We start from the raw sequence: 18,195 nt of genomic DNA, 5'->3' as shown, positions 1-18,195 counted from the left end.
TTGTTGGAAAAATTTCTTCATCTCCTTCGGGCATGATACCATGCTCCCTCCCCTACTCCCTGGGAAAGGGGTCCACGGCTCTCCCACGACATGCGGACCTTCTCTAATAAGGCAACTTCACTTCTCTCCCCTTTCTTCCAGTTCCTCCTATTCATCTCTTGCCTTCTGAGCATGGGAAGTGAGAGAGAGCAGGGACCAGAGCCAGAGCTGAAGGAGAGCCTTAAAAAAAAAAAAAAACACAACCAAAACCAACAACCAAAACAAAACAAATGAAAAATAAAAAAAACAGAACACCAACAAAAATCCCCACTCCTGCACTGGCCACTGCTTCCTTCTGTGCTCGTGCATGTTCCTCCCTCTGCACTGGCAGGGGATGAGGCAGCAGCTCCACACTGTCCTAGGAGCAGCTCAAGGCATCTCCCTTGAGAATGGCCGTCCAGCCCTTCCTTTCAGGAGCACCACTCAAGTAACTCACATTGCCTGCACCCTTAGCCAGGCTCAGCACCAGCAGAGCAAAATCAACTTTGAGCCCTTTCAGTACATACAGATCAGCTGAAGCTGAGTAGCTGGTGGATGCTACAGCCAAGAAAGTGCATCTTTGCCATCTCCCTGTAACGGTATCTGGTTAAAAAACCCCACAATTTAGTCCCACACATTTCTCCAGTGCAATACAAAATAACACTACAGTGAATAAAAGAACAAAATGGAGGCTGGTGAGGTTGGATTTGTTTGTTTGTTTGTTTGTTTTAAATCTGCATTTCCTAAATTGCAGGTTCTTTGAAAACAAATGGTGAGGTGTTCAGGCATTTCCTTTGAAAGAGAAATCTAAAAAACTGGCTTCCTTCCAAAAAATGGCTTTTCAGTTTGAAGTGCATTTTCCAACAAAAATTTATTCATACAAAAATGCTTTGACAATAACCAGAAGATCATCCTGCCATCTAAAGTATTATAGATTTCCCTCCTTTATTTCCATTTTTTCTTTTTCCTTTTTAAAGATGACAAACTAATTTGACCAAAAGAAGAGAGTGGGATGTTTTCTGAAGTCAACACTGGGAGAAATGCAAGGAAAAAAAAAAACAAAAAAGCTACAGCCCCCTCAAAATTTTGTCATCTTGCCATTGTCTTAATGAAGTACTGGATTTTTAAAGAAAAAAACTTTCCACCCCTTCTTTCTTCTGAAATATTTTCTTTCTTTTTTCAATTCTTTCTCAAATGAATCAAACTTGTTTTATTTATCACTTTGAGATGGGGGGGCAGGGTTTATGTCAAAGCTTTTTACTGAGAATCCTATTCTACTTTGCTTTGCCCAGTTTCTTTCAAAACAGCATGCAAATTCAAACCTTACCTGTGTCAGTCATCTAGAAAAGCAACAGTTATTTGTGTGATTTCATCTGTAAGACTTGCTCCACAGCCCGATCACAAATATACTGTGTCTCAGATACACAAACATCTGGAGGTGTTACCATTGACTATGTTTTGGAAAGCCATATGTGTTAGTAATAGCACAGCAGAAAGTTTAGTCTTCACAAAGGGGCCACATAACAAGTTATACAATGAAGTCAAGAGAGGAGAAATGGTAGGAGTATGGATATTACACACCGCGTTCCTAAAATGATCAAAACCATTAGACACACCAGTCTGATCATTTATCTTTTATATGAGAGGAGACCTGTGAAATAAACAACCATCCGTAGGAATAATATATTATGGAATGGGATAACGTAATATAAATTAAGCCTTCTGCTTGTATTCCACATGCAGCAACTGTTGTAAAAAAATGCCTCCAGCACAGAAGGCAATGGGCAGAACATTACTACAAAAATCCTCCAGTTCAGTGGCGATGGGATGAATGACTACTATACTGTGTATTTTGTGAAATTCACAGAGACTATTCCAGATGAATATACGGAGAGGTTCTTTTATTGTGAAATTACCACGCCAGAAGCAAGACAAGAAACACTTCCTGCTATTAACATTAGGATGTGGTTATAGTCAAAGATTTTGACAAATGACTCCTGTGTTTTCTGTGTTCAGTACTGAATACGGAAAGTGGCCTTCATTCCGCTAACACGCCTATGCCGAGATTGCTTTCTCCCCGCTCTCTGAGTAGTGGCAAATTTTGCCTCTAACCTGGGGGCCAGACATCTCTGTCAGGAAGGGAGATACTGAGAATTCCCTAACATTGGACTCAATTTGTGTGAAAGCTGCAAGCCTACGAAAGCAGGACTGGGCCTAGATGCTGCAGGAGAGCTGGAGCACCCACCAGCGCCCGTGCCTGGGCACAGGCAGGCAGGCAGCACCCCTACGCCCCGGGCAGCCCGCACGTGGTCTGCTTGGTGAGCCAGAGAGCAGAAACAGGCGGGGAGCAGAGCACGGGGTAAACAGTCACCCTGGAAATAAGTGTGAACACAGGTCGAGCAACGACCCTTGTGCAAGTCAGGAAACGGACGGCTCACCTTTCCGTTTCATGAGCACCTGCAAGCATTAGCTTCATTGCGCTGAAGTCAATGATTTTTATGTTCCTTTTCAGTGGCGGCAGAAGTAAACTAATGTGCATGCCCTGATAAAAGCACAAGTTATTGTTGACTTTATTCCTTGCAATTAAAAAGTGCTTGCAAAATAATCTGCTTCCTTCCAGTCTGCTATTAAGACAGTTGAGATGAAATTAGTAAATACACCATACTATGGACTGCCAGAGTTTCAGATGACTCCTTGAAACAAGTTACTTTTCTCCGGACCCTTCTGACTCAAAAGTTCCTACAATCAGGTCCTTCCCACAGCAGTAAAATGCAGTTACCTCTGAGATAAACTGAAATTGCCACTAACAAAAGAAATACTCCCCAAAACTTTGCAGTAGAAACTGAAAAGTGACAGCCATTTTAAAAATGACACTAATTACACTGACATTTGGTCAGGCCAAAGGATGAATATCCTGATGCAGACTGCTAAAAAACACAGATTAGTAGGACTACGGTCTCTGTCTCTTCCACAGTAGCACAGTCCTTCATTACCACTGAAGAAAAAAGGTTTACATTATGCTAAGCAACATAACCTCCTGAAAGGCAAGAGCAACACATTTCATCACATAGGTGTTCAATCCTATCTGTATTTACTATTACATAGTATGTATATATATACACACACACACTGTTATATATATACACTGCTATACAATATATATAGGTGTATTAAAAAGTATATATACTTTTATACATAAATATCAATTAAATATAAATATCAAAAGTATATCTACTTTTTATATTTATATCGTCAATCAGTGGAGGACCTCACTGCGTTGTTACAGAAAAAACATACAAGCATACACAGTAATTTCTCTGAACAGTTTGCTGCTTAAGACAGTGATTAAAATATGCATAAAATATGCAGTGTTTGAGACAGCAAGGCAGTGTAAAACAGACCATTTTTATACTTGGTACAGTTCTTCCTTTCCTTTCCCCCACTAATCTCGTTTTGCTTCATTAAATTTACCTTCTAGTTTACTACAAGCACGTTAGGTGTCAACGTCAGAAGTGACCACAGTGAACAAACTAAGAGAGGAGGGAAGGCAGAGAAATCCCCCTGTTGATGTTTCGCTCACCACTCATATCCCCGCATCACTGAGTTGCCAGAGATACTGTCAAAACTGAGTCAAACCCAGGCCCACGGATGCAGAGCCAGAAGTAGTGACTGCATATTTACATCCATGACGTACCAGGATCAGAAAATGACTCTGCATTATAAGTTCATACTTTCCCACGCACACACAGACACCCCCAAACGACCTGCACTTTCAGGAGCAAATTAAATTCTCAAGGTAGTGCCTTTAAAACAAACCATTACTTCCCAAGGCTGGATGCAGAGCTGTTTAAGGAGGCAGCACATTGCATGCCAGAATCCCGTGGCACCGCCATCCTGCAGGCTGGAGCTCGCCACGTGCTCCGAGGGGACTGAAATTCCAACACGAGGGGCCTCTCAGAGGGTGAATGGGGGATGAACTCTCCAACAAAAATAGATGTTTTAAAAAAATGAAATACTTCATTTGTGAAAGTGCCTTTTGATCATTATAACCTCTGGTTTTAACCACTTTGGTGTCTCCCGCCAAGTATGGTTTACTGATGACACATCATCATGGCACCAGGAATGGACTTGTTGATAAGTTAAATAATGGTACTACTTTCAGACCATTTTTATAGCTGAAAATTCTCATGGCATAAGAGAGTCATCGTACAGTTATTTCACTGTGGAGAACTGTTATTTTTCTTAGAATAACTTTGAACTCTGTAGCTTTTGGGGAGGGGGAATGTTTTTCAAATAAAACCCTGCTTCCATTCTTCCCCCAAAAGCCCAGCTTGTATTAGCTGGAACGATAACAAGTTCATAAAGATATGTATTCAGGCAGATTATAAATTTAGCCAGAGCGTTTATATGTTACTAAATCCAAACAAAGATCTAAGGCAAGATGCAAAACACCACAAAAAAAAATGTTCCAAAAGATAGGGACTGAGATTTTTAAAGCTGAGTAAGGGACTCGGCCACACAAGTCCCAAAGAAATTGATTAATTATGTGGTTGATAATCTCAGTTTATATGCCAAGTTAAGTCCTGATATAACTTCATTGTCTTCAGTGGAGTTACACTGCAAATGTATTTGACAGATAGTCATGTTTCTTCTCCAAGAATAACTTCTAAGGCAGAAGGTTTAAACATGAGTGAATGAAAGCCCTGGGCCAAGTTCTCCCCTAATTTAAACCCTGTTCAAAACAGCTGACTTGGAAGTGAGGGAGTAAGGAAAGGCATGAAGAGACATGAGTCTATTCTTCCTTTGCTGGGACATTACATCAATTCCCTTAGGTAATGATCATGTCTCCGAAAAACACAGCGGGAATCCAAATTACAGTTTGTTGGAGATTCTTTCCTTCTAAGCTTGCAAGTTCTTGTATTTCACAAGCAGTAAGTGTTTGGGGAAGAGCCTGGACTAGTCTCAGTGGAGGACCATGAAATTCACTCCTATTAGATACTGCATCGATCCGAATCTTGCCTGCTTCAAAATGCATTTCATCTTCTTTGAGAATAAGCACTGGAAATGGTCATTTTAATATGAACATTGGAATTATCTTAATTAATTAGATTATTAGATTAGATTTAATTAATTAGATTATTTGATCAGAAAATAATGTGTTTCAGACATTGTTATTTTGAACAATGTTATTTTGAATCAAAACCCAGCATTTGGATTTTTTTTTTTAGTCTGTTGGGTTATTTTTGGCTCATTATTAATATTAGAGTTAAGCATGTCTAAATAAGGCTGACAGGTCAAACAGGGTGCACACACTTTTGCTAAGGTGAGAAGGAAGTAATGCCCATCTCGAATCTTTCTATGCAGCATTGCTAAGGACACGGGGAAGTTGCATTGTTTTGCCCGAAGCGTCATTCATGCCAGCGGCAGAAATCTGAGTGCTACGGCTCTAAGTGTAGTGAATTCCTAATGTCCTCACTTCTGATTCTTCTGCGGGCAGAAGTTATTTTACTGAAACAGAAGTGATGTAATCTGGCAGTACGTGAGCTCAACATAAACAAAATGGCTCCACAGGAATACCCCTGCTCTGGGGGGATCATTGCTAGGGCAGGCGGTGTGAGCCAGCACGCCGGTCTCCAGACTGACAGCCCAAGCACTTGGATGCCCTTCCTGCCTCTCCTCTCTTTGACTATTTTCAGTCAAATCAGGTAGCGAAGTCACATACGTTGTTTTGATACTCAACTGGATGTCAGGAGCCCATCTGCTAAGCACCCCTAATGAGGCAAAAGTGAAGACACCTCCCATCCAACATCGTTTGCAGTAGTTATAAACAGGACAGACGCTGAATCAAGAGCATCTCACATTCCCCATCTGTGAAATGCAGCTGCTAATCTTCAGCCTTGTAAAAATGTGTGGAAGTGAAAAGCTCCATAGGATGGGCTGTGGCCGTTGCCATGAAGGACAGCACGGGGATTTTGAGGGAATCGGCCAGGCCAGAAGCAAGGAGGCTGAGCAGAGCCAGCCCCGCAGGAACAGCAGCTCTGCACGGCCCCGAGCATGCGTGCCCCCAAAACTGGCACAGAGCACATGGCTCTGAAGCTGACACTTCCCCACTTCCCTGGGGTTGTGCTGAGGTGGCATTTTCTTCCCTTCACCAGGCCCAAGCAAGCCTCATGCAAGTACTTTATTACCGGCAGTGCCTGGTGAGCGACTCGCTGGGCTTGCTGTGCTCCCCGCTGAGACCTGCCAGCGAGGGAGACTAATTGCCATCTGGCCCTCTGCGTGCTAGCCGCCTCCCACCCTTCCTTTCTTTTCTTCAGCTCTCTCCTGCGTGTGTGATTATTTGTTATTTCTGCATACAGGCCTCCCTGTTGGAGACGAATACAACCTACTTTTTTCCTCCTCACCAGAGCTTACATCTGTGATCTCTAATTCTTCACCTCTGTAGCACTCAACGCCTGTACCATTTCATCCCGTGTACATGGCTGTACCTCTCTTCTCCCAGGCTCATCTCAGCAGCTCCAGTCCAGTTCTACTTTTTCTTCTTATCACCTGCCACCTTCTCACCTCCTTCATTTGGGCTACCTCCAAAATCAGCTCTTCCCCCTCTTTTCCTTCAGAGCTGCTGCTCTCTGTCACCTGTCTCAGACATTAGTGCTTGATAGACTTTCTTCCAGTCCCCTTCATCACTTCAACCCTCCTCTCCAGCAATTTCCATCTACAAGTACAAGGTTATCATAACTATAAGCGGACCATGTTTAAATATGAAAATAGTTGGACAGGTTCCCCCACTCTCTTCCACCTTTTCTCTCTCTCCATTAGCTACTCCAGGTCCAGGTACAGGCTCAGGGTAAGGCACTGCAACATGGGTAGCACATCACTGCTGCTCCTTCAGAGTACAGCCGTGAAAGAAGAAAGCATTTCTAAAATCTGTTCTTGAAAAGGAAGGTGGTAAGGAGTCTTCTGAAAGCACGTCAGGAAAACTTTTACCCTGCATCACTTCCCCAGTCAAAATAGAAAAAGAAAAAAAAGAAAAAAAGAACAAAAAGAACACGCTGTGTATTTGACCAGCAATGAGAAAACCAATTACTAGCAATTAGAGAAGGGTCATGGCCAAACTTTTGAAACATCAAGATGTTTGAACTCTTTCAGCTGAGGTAAAATGTGGGTAAGAGAGTCCTGATGCAGACATCATCATAGATGGAAAATAAGCTACACAGATCTTCTTGTACTATAATGACATCCACGTTAGGACTACAGCTTGAAAAGTTACTTTTGCCACATTTGCTCTGAGGGCCAAGGAGAGCATTTCTGCAAAGGCTAAAAAAAAAAACCACAAAAAACAAACAACACAGGATTTCCTAAGGAAAATAGAAACTTAACACCAATTTAAAATTACTTCTTATGTAGTGATCTCATTTCCTTAGGATCAGCTTCTTATTACCGCTCCAAGTGTGATGCATAGTTAAATCTTCCTGAAAACTAATGTTCTGATTTTATTTAAAAAATAGGTTCCGATTAAGCAAAGCTTAATTAGTTATATTTATTCTGCAGACTGTTGCCTTGTCCTACTCTTGGGCACAGAAATCTGGCATGTGGGGCATTGTCATGGCTTTAATTTTGAAAAGGATCAGAACTGGGTTTAGCTATCACCTTTTACTGTCCGTCTGCAACTGAAAGAAGAACGGAACAATCCTGTAGGTCAAGGAAAACTTTTCCTATAGCTGAAGTCACTGCAATCATAGCTAGTGCAGTGATATCTCTAGCTGTATTTTGGAAATAGTTGGCAGTGGTGAACACTTCATTTATACCACTAGAAATTCAAGGCACTGCTTAGTTTTAAATTAGAACATAATCAATATCCTGACAAAGCCTTCATAGTTTGTTTTTAAAAGAGGGTGGAGGGATAGAAAAAACTAAATATAAGAACATAAGTGGCAAGATCTTAGCCCATAAACTGAAACTGAGAACCAGTGCTCCAAAATCTAAAGCTTTATTTCTACTTCTGCAAATTCATTAATAGCATTTGTTGACCATTGGTTTAAAATAGTATAGCTGATTGCTTCAAGTGACAAGTAGGCAAAACATGGAAGATAAATTGTTGCAAGGAAGGCATGCCAAAATACAGAAGGAAGCTATTTAGCCAATTATGTTTACCTTACAAGGTTTAAAATCTGAAGGGAAAGTTTTCAAGAATGAAATTATTTTTAACACCCCTAGTTTTGAAGCTTCAGAGCATCCTGGTTCAAAAACTGCCAACCCTTTTTCCACTGGTTATTGGAAATCTAAAGCACCCAAAATAGTGTTTTTTTCAAAGGTCGTCTGCTCATAGCACTGTAAATGGCGTTGTTTTGGCTTGGTAGAAGCTATTGTGACAAAAAAAAAAAAGTGGAAAAAAGTTAGAAACTACCATCAGAAATCTCCTGGTATTCTTTGTCCTGCATTGTTACATTGGTAAATGATTAATGCTGTAAAGAGTTGGTTTATTTTTTTTCATTTTGTTTCCCCCCTCCAAAAGTGTAAAGTGAGCCGCAAACAGAGAAAAGGTCTCAACTGCCGCAATAAGCAACGCTGAATTCTGCTCACAGTTTAGGGGAGCTGCTACATGCTCATTCACACAGAAGAGTTTGCTGGGAAAGCTTTAAAAAACAGATGAGTTGATGGTTTGTGCATCTTACCTGGAATCTTTTTGTTCCTCCAGCTCTTGTTGTACGCTTCCTGACCAAACGGTTCATCTGGGAATATGACCCGACGCTAGGTAGGTTGCATTTTATTCTGTACACATGGTATGCTGTATATAATAGCACAGCTGAAGTAATGGAAAGTCATAGAGTTAAAATTCCAAGCCTCAGTCAACCTTTAAATTTACTGTAAAAAGCTTCTCTATGGTCATTTAAAGCTGGAACAAATTATTACCTAAGATGGCAGAATAGAGAAACAATAATGCACTCAAACGACAGCAGAATTAATATATGAGGGACATTTCTGCCCACACAGAAGTCAGTGGGAATTTTGCCATTGAAAGCAATTGCATTAGTATTTCACTCTGAAAATTATTTAGTGTGTGATCAGTTTTCTGCTTTTGGATAACCCAAACATCAGCTGCTAGGGAATAAGATGGCTGGGATACAGATCTCAAAAATTCAAGGGAAAAAAAAAATTGTAGGTACTTACAGTCAGTCTACCTACCCTTAAGTAAGTTTTTTCCCTCACTTTCAAACATACATTGCACCTCACTTTTTGGGTGACCAGATGGGGACACCAGTCATCAAAAGGGACACGTCTCCTCCACTGCTCCCACTTAGCTGTGTTGGGTCTGGCACTTTTGAGAAGCTGGCACAGATATCTCAAAAAAACCTGTCAAAACAGTTGCTCTGAATTAGAGGCCTCACTTGAAAATTTGGGCCAAGCTCCTATTTCTTAGTATTTCCTAAGTTAGCATATATTTGAATGCTCTGCACGAGAGAAAATCCAGGCCAAGAAGTCTGAGATGAGGCATTAACATCTTAGAAGGCATCTTCAATGCCTCAGGACTATGTGATTCGCACGTGAATTAAGGGGCCGGGGAAATTTCCTTTTCTCCTACAATCTGTTGCCACCTCCTTCCTAACCTTTCTTTGGAGGCTCAAATAGAGATCGTACAGTTAAATACCTATTTCTTTGTTAAGGTTCTTTCTCTAAGAGGTCTCACTAAAGAAATAGAGAACGCCATAAACTTGCACAGCAGAAAGAAAGATGAAAGTTTAATATACTTTATTGCAAAACCCAGGCAGCCCTTTCAACAAAGCAAAGTATCCAGTATCGTACTAAGTATTTTCATCTGTTAAGATGAAGAAATGACAGATATTAGAAATCTCATACTGGGAAAATAATTCTCAGAACAACCTGAACTCAAATACATTCTTTTATCTGCTAATATCAATATATTAATCAGTGAATTATATGTCGCCTGCCTTGTACTGCACAGTGGGATGTTCAGTATAATGTTCTATTAGTATTATTAGTATTAGTACTTCACATCTCTATCACTAATACATCATTTTAAGAACTTGACAACAGAAGTATATAAAGTGTTTTGTATCAGTATAGTCCAAGTTCATTAATTTCTTACAGTGACACTGCATGCAAAAGTATCCTTGTTGCCTTGTTTAAGCACACAAAGTTATTAGCAAGCTGCAAAGTTTATTATTTTTTGCCCCATTATGAAGGCCCCCTGCACTTTTTGGTGTACGAGACTTGACATTTGTTTCTCTTTTACAAATGCAAATTAACCATGCCCCTCAGGAATCTAATCGTCTTCTGTTTGCGACACTGGAAACCTTTCATGCAGACAACAGTCCTATCTCAATAAAAAAAAAATTAAATCTCTTCTGACTTTCTGAATTCTACGTTTTCATTCAGTTTAGAGGATAACAGCTTAAATTATGTATTACAGTTATTGTGAAGCTAAGTGCTTTAAGTTGCTCAGAGGAAAAGGTTTGAGAAATTCAAAAACTAATAAACTCTTGTCAGTAAGTTATTTCTTAATCACAGTAATCCCTGGTGAAAGCTGCGCACCAGAGACTGTTTTTTAAAGTATTCTTTTTTCAAGCTATGGATCACAATGGGATTCAAAGGAGGCTCTGAAGTGTTGGGGGGGGGGAAAAACCTCTTCTGAAATTCTAACCACTTCAGGCCTTCGGAGATCAATCAGAAAGGGACTGTACCTCCAAAAGCTTTGAGAAACAGTGCTTGAAAGAATGCATTTCTGTCTTTACCATGATCATCCTGCGGTGATTTAATGTCCAATTACCTGTAAATACCTGAGCTGAATTTACTGAGAAGTTTTAGCAGAACAGATTCATTTCTTCTTAGCAGTCATGGACTGGCCGTTGGGTGGAGAGAGGGATATCTACATATTCTGCCAATATAAAAAGTTTAAGTTGTGTCAGTGAGACCCATTTGCCCTACAGGGAGAATAAGCAGCTTAGTAAAGTAATTTTGAAAGGGCAGGAGTAAAACAGATGCAAACTGTCTAGCTACTAAGCAACAGGAGGTTTTGCCAAAAATCACTGGGGCTGTGACAAAAATGTCATATTTATAGTTTATTTCTTATGTCAAGTTTTCAACCACCCGTTAGCCCTCTGATGCAAGGAATCCCCAGATAATTCCTATTTTAAGGAAAGCTTTCACCAAGCTGTACAAAGCCTGATGGAAATTCAACATTATCCTAAACTAAGCATCAGGGTAAAAAACCTTGTCTTCTTTTAATTCAAGGGTGGCACATTTTAACTGGAAAGGAAGAAACACACCTTATAAATATTCTTTACTACTCTAACCTGCCAGAAGAAAATGAAGGACCATATTTTTAGCAGCATCTGGGTCGAGTGCTGTATCTCCAAGAGCCAAATTACAAACCACAAAATAACATTTTCTGGCGGGAGGAGCATCACTGAATCTTGCAAGCTTTGGCACATGGGGCTGCTGCTGAAGTCAGGGCTTTGCAGCTCTGCCACTTTTGTGCATGATGTTGGATCTGTGCAAGCATTGATAGGACAGCTGCATCTGCACAAAAAAGTACATATCACCGTGCTTTTTACTTTACTATTCTCAGCCAAGGGGTAACAACTGCAGCAAAGGTCATTTTTCAGGCGAGTATTAACCGTCAGCCTTGACGTCTCCATCATTTCTGCTTAACTGGCAAGTCACTGTCATCATCTTGGGATGTTTTTATTTTTCGATTTTTTTTTTGTAAAGGTGCCTAATCACTGAGGCTAAGTGGTTACCTGGCATTACCAAGGCGAATGAGTTTCCACTTTCAGTCTGTATTTTGAATAAATCCCTCAGCTATCCCACATGTGCAACAGAATTAGAAGGTCCAAGGAAAGAGCTCTATGTAGAAATAGGCTGGAACTGCACATTTAAAAAAATACATACAGTTGTCTTCTAAAATATTAAATATATGAATTCAGCATTAAACTTAAAGTCTTCTTTAGCTTGTTAAATATGTACTGAGAAAGGGGATTGGGTTACCACATGGATTTCACCAAAATTCATTATTGTTTATATGTTTTTAAATAGAACACGACTCGCAAATTAATAAGCAAATTCAGTGTGGTGTTAGAAGGCCTAAAAACACTTGGCCTGGTTAGGGCACCACTTAAGCCACAGCCTAAAAGCGCTTCACAAACATGAGCAGCACATCTGCGGTGGACTTAATACAGAACTGGAAATCCGTGCTATATTTCAGTTTGGCTCTATTAAGAGATTCATAGAAGAAGCATGAAAACAAGCATTCCTGTGTACCATTTCAGCAGCGCTTGCCAGGAACGGGGCGGCAGCAGGCTGACAATGTGCCTGCCACCGAGGGGGCTCGGCTCGGCTCGGCTCAGGGAGAGTTTGCAGCCTGCAAGCAGCCGCCCTCGCAGCAGCACCGGGGCAGGTGGTCCTCTCGGGGCTTGGCCACCTCACCGCTGCCACAAAACCAGAAGTGTATAAATGCAGAACACCTGCCAGCCAGCATCGTCTCGAGGATGGACATACTCTATGGGGATGAGTTTCGAGGTGGAGGTGCAAAGACCTTTATTTGGCCACCTACCCTCTGTGGGTAAACTCTTGGCCTGAATGCAGGACTCGGTGACCCAGGACTTCACACCACGGTTTTCAAGGCTGCTGTGAATAGGTGCTCTCCTCAGTGCCAGTAAACAAGAGTAACAGTCCGGATCTCAGAAATTTCCCCGACGAGCTAGTGGCAGTGCCCAGAATTTAGGGTGCCTTCACCTGACCTCAAAGATGGAGGGATATTGTGGTTTGCCATCAAACAAGTGATATTTAATTGATTTTAAAATTGGAGGTGCTGAATCAGAGTAAGTCATCAAGGGAACTGGTAAATTTATTTTTTCCTGGGGGGCAGAAAAGGAGGAGGAAGCCCAAAGAGTCATCACAGCAGTAAACAGACAGCACTGATGGCCTGCAGAATACTTCATGGGCAACAGCAAATTACCTGCCTCCGTAAGCCATGACACGCAGGGAGAATCTCCTGGATCAAATGATGAAAGAAGAAAATTCATCATAGCTATGGCTAATGGGTGCTTTTTAAAATAAGTTTTGCAGTATTTCTCTGAGAACACATTCATTGTTCTAACATAATCAGGACAATTTGCTTAACTAGAAACAGAGCTAGGATGTCCAAGACTTAGAAAAAGAGGGGATTATGGACTGGGTTGTGTAATTTGTTCTGAATTAGCATTTTTATGTACAGTTGGGAGAATCTGAGGTGCTTTCTGAGGCACAGGGACATTTTTGCCATATAGGGAAAAAACCCAAACAAATAAAACCCCAAGGAAGTGCAGGAGAGAGGTTCCTCAGTTCTTTTCTTGATTCTCTCACTGATTTGTTGCCCGCAGTCTCTCTGCCTCTGATTCTCACGTATAAACTCCTTCATCTCATAGAAGGGTTGTAACTGGTCCTCATAGAGTTAAGACTCACATATCAAAGGTACTTTAAACAAAAGTCTACTTGTAAAATAATGGCAACCAAGGAGTTAATATTTTTGTTGGCCTTTCTAAAAGTCACTTGGCTTTCTCACACTATCCCTAGATGTCTTTCTCTAGCTGTTCACATATTTCGTACAACTTTGCTAATCCTCTGAAAGGAAAACTGTCTCTGAGCAGATAATCAGCAGAACAATGCATAACAAACGGGCCCATCTATGAAGGCAAAGAGAGACAGAAAGCATGGGAGTTTATTTAATTTGAATGGGATAGAGAAAAGACTATTCATTACTTTGAAGGAATAGAGGTAACCGTAAAGAAACACGAGTCTTAAGAAAAATTATAATTTTGCTGGGACTACTAGATTAATAGTGACATTTTTAAAGAGTATTTCTTCCAACTATGTCACAATTTCTTTAAGTCACTCAGATTTTTGTTCACTCTTTTTCAACTGGGAGGGGAAGAAAACTGAGTTGGTGTTTCTATAAAATCCTGTCTAATGCAACATACAGGCAGCCCATAAGACAGCATCAAACATGGGTAAAATGTGTAGGTATGAGTACAGCAGCAAAAACGGGAGATAAGGTGGTCCAAATTGCTGTCCCACTAGCTTGATTACGAAAGGCCCATGATAGCACTGTTCTTCTCCAGCATAACATGAAACAGCCAAAGGACTGCAGAAAGGTACACTAGGTAAAAAAGAGCTTGAGGGAGGGAGACAGACACCTCTGTTAATGCCCTGAATTATCTCACAGCAGAGAACTTCATCTCCTATAGACCAGCTCAAGAATTATAAATTTCACCACTTGGCAAGAACAGCAGAAATCACTTTGTGAAGATATTGTTTACATTGGCAAGAAAGCTTTTCCCATTGGAAAGCTTGTTGCAAGGAAGATTATTTTTACATGAGAAGGGTAGTTTTGCCTATATAACCACATATTTACCTGGGGGTTCTGTTAGCAAAATGGTATCATTCAGGGACCACAAGGGAAGTTTGCAGATACCATACATAATGTAATTAACATTACAACCCTAGCAAATATTGCTAGCCTGAGTGCAAATATTGCTAGCCTGAGTTTCTTTTCTGCACCTGATACGTACAGATCTGTACAAACAAAATAAACAGAGCAGAGTGGGAATATATCAAACTAGCTTCCATCGAAATGGTTGATAACCAGAAACAGCTTAGCAGTGGGAGTCAAGACCTCATTAAGAATAATTTACTGTAGCAAGAGAAGATGCAAGAACTATCTTTCTGGACTAATTTTGTGCCAATGCAGCCATGAAAAAGAGTGCAGATCCTCAGGTCCAAATACGGTTCTCAAGGACTGTCTTTGCTTTCTGGTTTATTCAGTTAACACATTGCCTGGACAGCTGGAATACTGTCTGAATACAAACTCTTCATCCCCAGGATTGCTTTCACTGCTGCAGATCACAAGTTGAAGAAACACAGGTCTTTGTATATTGTAGATTTCTAGTTTTCTCGACTTGTGGTTCACTCAGCAAGTTTGTCTTAACACTCCTGAAGGTTTACTGCCTGCCTCTACCATAAAAATACTAACTCCCAGCAGCACAGCTGGGAGAGAAACTGCCCAGACGGCAAACAGAACTTTTAACAAAGGGGCCCATACTAAAATAAGTGTTAATAAATCATTAACTGGTGGTCCCTTCAGTCCTAGGGTGTAAAGGTTGACAGACCAGCAGCCCCAGGAGGAAGGCAGCCTGGGGAAGCCTCCCCTCCCAGCCCTCTCTTCCTCCTGCTGCACAACAGGATACTGCAGTCTATGCAGTGCTATAGACCAGATCATCAACATGTTCATGATTAAAAATAACCATTTTCCATAGCGAGCAAAAGAGGAGAGAGTTCTGCCATCATTTTGCAGAACTTTGCCTTCTGCGTATTTCATCTGAACACCCATGTTGACAACTACAGCTTATCCAAGCACGAGCTAGAAATAACATATGTGGTCCAGTATGGGCTTTCAGCCAAAGTGAGATGTAATGGTAACCAACCATTTGGGGCTAGGAGGAATGGCTGCCAACCTGTGTTTCAGGGAGTACCACGACAAATGTGTAGGTGCTTAATAAATTGCTGGAAAACAGCCTTATTTTCAAGCCAGACTCTAGCTATTAGCATCCTCAATTTTTATTAACAAAATTACTCATTCCTTCTGCCTCAGTGCTTAACTGACTCAGTCCTCAATAGTCGAGATTGTGCCTTCCTAGGTATCTTCCTGGGCTTTTATTTTTCAAAACAGTAGAAACATTACTTAACTTGATATACATTTAATATGTTATATCATTTTTACTATACTCCCCAGCAGTAGGAATTTATACTGAATGTATTATGGCAATGAGCTGTGAAAGCATTCCCGATTTCTCTGAGGTGTTTGTAAGGAAATGGACTGGTATGGCCTAGAGCACCTTAAACCCCCCGACACTGGCTTCTAAAATGCTCGACAAAGACTTGAAATGATTAAATTGTGATTGAGAGCAGCAGAGGAAGATGCTTAAAATAACATGGGAAGCAGTTATCTGAAAATGTGGTTTGTTTTCTTTCATATAAGTCTCAAGATGAAGATATTTCTGATGCCAGTAATAAAAATATTGCCTTTTTACGGTAGCTCGACAGACAGCAAAAATCAGGAATGGCAGTGGCTGCTCTTGCTGTAGCTACAGCTGCAAAATATTTTGCCCCTACTTTTCATGCTCATCATATTCTGAAATGTTCTCCAGATGAGCAGAACTTTCCAGTGCTTTCTTTTGCACCTTCAGGAAAGTAGGAATTTTTTTTTGCTTGTTTTAGGTGTGAGAAAAGTCTCACTGGTTAGTTTTCATTTATATTGGCAGAAATAAGGTGAAACTCACAGCTTTACTAACAAAAGACTTCTTGCCACAATCAAACAGAAAAGTGTAGCAAAATATGGTTTATTTAGACTTAAACTTGTCATGGGCATAATTCCCACCAGGAACTAATGCCTCTGCTTAGTGTTGGTGGGAAAATTAAATCAGAAAATTAAAAAAACAGTTAAAGCCTTGAAGCTTACTCTCTACTAGTTAGAACTGCTCTGGCTTTGTTGGTTTTGTTTTAGCATGCCTTAATGAATGCAGTTCCCAAGTATCTGTACACGTTTTCTCTGCCTATCTCAGCAAAAGCTGGATAAGAACAGAACCTGTAGGAAAGGAAATGTAACACCACTCCCCTTCTCCTCAAAAGAAACCCAGTCTTCTCTCGCAGGAGAGAAATCATATGCAGCAGAAGCCAACAAATAGACATCCTTCCCATTAAGTTTAGAGTTGTCTTCAAGAAAACTGTGTTCTAGGATTTCTGTTTGGAGGCCAAAAATATATTGTTTATTGAAAATATCAACAAGAAAAAATGTTTTTCTGTAGACTAATTTTATATCTCCCACCTGTTCTACCTAAAGAGCAATTTTTGGGGATACAACAAATCCTTTCATACCAAGATGAGAACTTTATAGTCTAGTGGGGCTATGCATGCAATAGCCATTTATTTTCCTTCCCACTTTTTTATAAAGAGGAAAATATGATAAAAACCAAGCTGCTTACTGAGCAGCAGACCTAATGAAACCTCATTTCTTCTGAATTTGTTCTCCAGATTTCATACTGCAGTAGCTTTTTTTTTCCTTTGCATGTGTCCCTGTGCTCCACAGAGCATCCTTTTTCCCCTGTGAGTCCCCACAGCACCTGAAGCTTCTTCTAATGTCACCTACTAACAGTCTTTGCCCATCTGCAAGGGCCAGGGACAGCCCTGCAGCCTGGCTTGTGCAGAGGCACGTGCCTGCTGACTGCCCAGAGCAGACACTGGGCCTTCCTCCCTCTGCCTCTCCAGGGGCATTAATAGGGTCCCTACCCTCCACCCACCCCTGATTTTAGCAAAACTTTCAGGATGGAAGTATTTGAGAGCTTCACCTTTGACTGAAAACAGCAATTAAAAGCAGCTCGGCAAGCTAGGGCACACTCGCTGCCTGCAGTGCCTCCCACATCACTTCTTTGTGCTCAGCTTTAATCTGAGTAGTTTGGGAATACCTGCTGTACAGCAGTCGCAACTCCGATTACAGCAAATGTAGCCTTGTAGAAGGCAGCCAAAAAAGCCAAAAATGAAGTAAGAAAGGAAACTCCGTTGCACATCACTATATCAATTCCAAAAGCAGCATTCACAATGGTAGAAGCATGTGAAGCAGGCTAGAATCCCTAGAACTGAATTAAATATCACTGCAAACAAATACCTTCTTTTTTCATACATATTTTGGTTTAAGTTTGTGGCTTGACATGAATGTTTGTGTAGTGTGGTAGTTGTACATATAAGGCACATCACAGGTATTGTACAACCTCCTAGAACTTTTCCTTCTGTATTTCCTGACTCTTGGGTTGCACATGTGGAAACACTTACAATATTGGAAGAATCCAAGTCCAATTATCAGAGCTGTCAGAGTTTCCTTTCCGTAACTTTTTTTTTAATACTTTTTGTTCTTTTACACATGATAATAATGATAGCAATAACAATGCATGGCCTATCATTTGAGGGTATTATTGATAAATAATAAATAACCCAACTATGCTTATTTTGGGGTCTGTAGTATCGGTTAATAAAGACATATGTGAGGATACATTGCATTAGCATTAGAAATATGTTCTAAATACACAAGGGCAGAGCTGTGGTTCCTGTAAAACCACTGATGATTGC

The 18,195-nt window shown here is 40.7% G+C and overlaps 1 protein-coding gene across 2 annotated transcripts in view; it reads left to right on the top strand.

Moving 5' to 3' along the window:
• Positions 1 to 18,195, top strand: part of RERG (RAS like estrogen regulated growth inhibitor) — a 108,971-nt gene that overhangs the window by 81,472 nt on the left and 9,304 nt on the right. For both annotated transcript variants that reach the window (XM_075159963.1, XM_075159954.1), the window contains exon 3: positions 8,717 to 8,773. In XM_075159963.1, the coding sequence (XP_075016064.1) occupies positions 8,717 to 8,773 (57 nt within the window). The remainder of the gene's footprint in view (positions 1 to 8,716; positions 8,774 to 18,195) is intronic.

This window comes from Calonectris borealis, chromosome 1 (assembly GCF_964195595.1).
Source record: "Calonectris borealis chromosome 1, bCalBor7.hap1.2, whole genome shotgun sequence".
Lineage (NCBI taxonomy): Eukaryota > Metazoa > Chordata > Aves > Procellariiformes > Procellariidae > Calonectris > Calonectris borealis.
The sequence above is the reverse complement of the archived record's forward strand: the minus strand, read 5'-3'. Positions and strand labels throughout refer to the sequence as shown.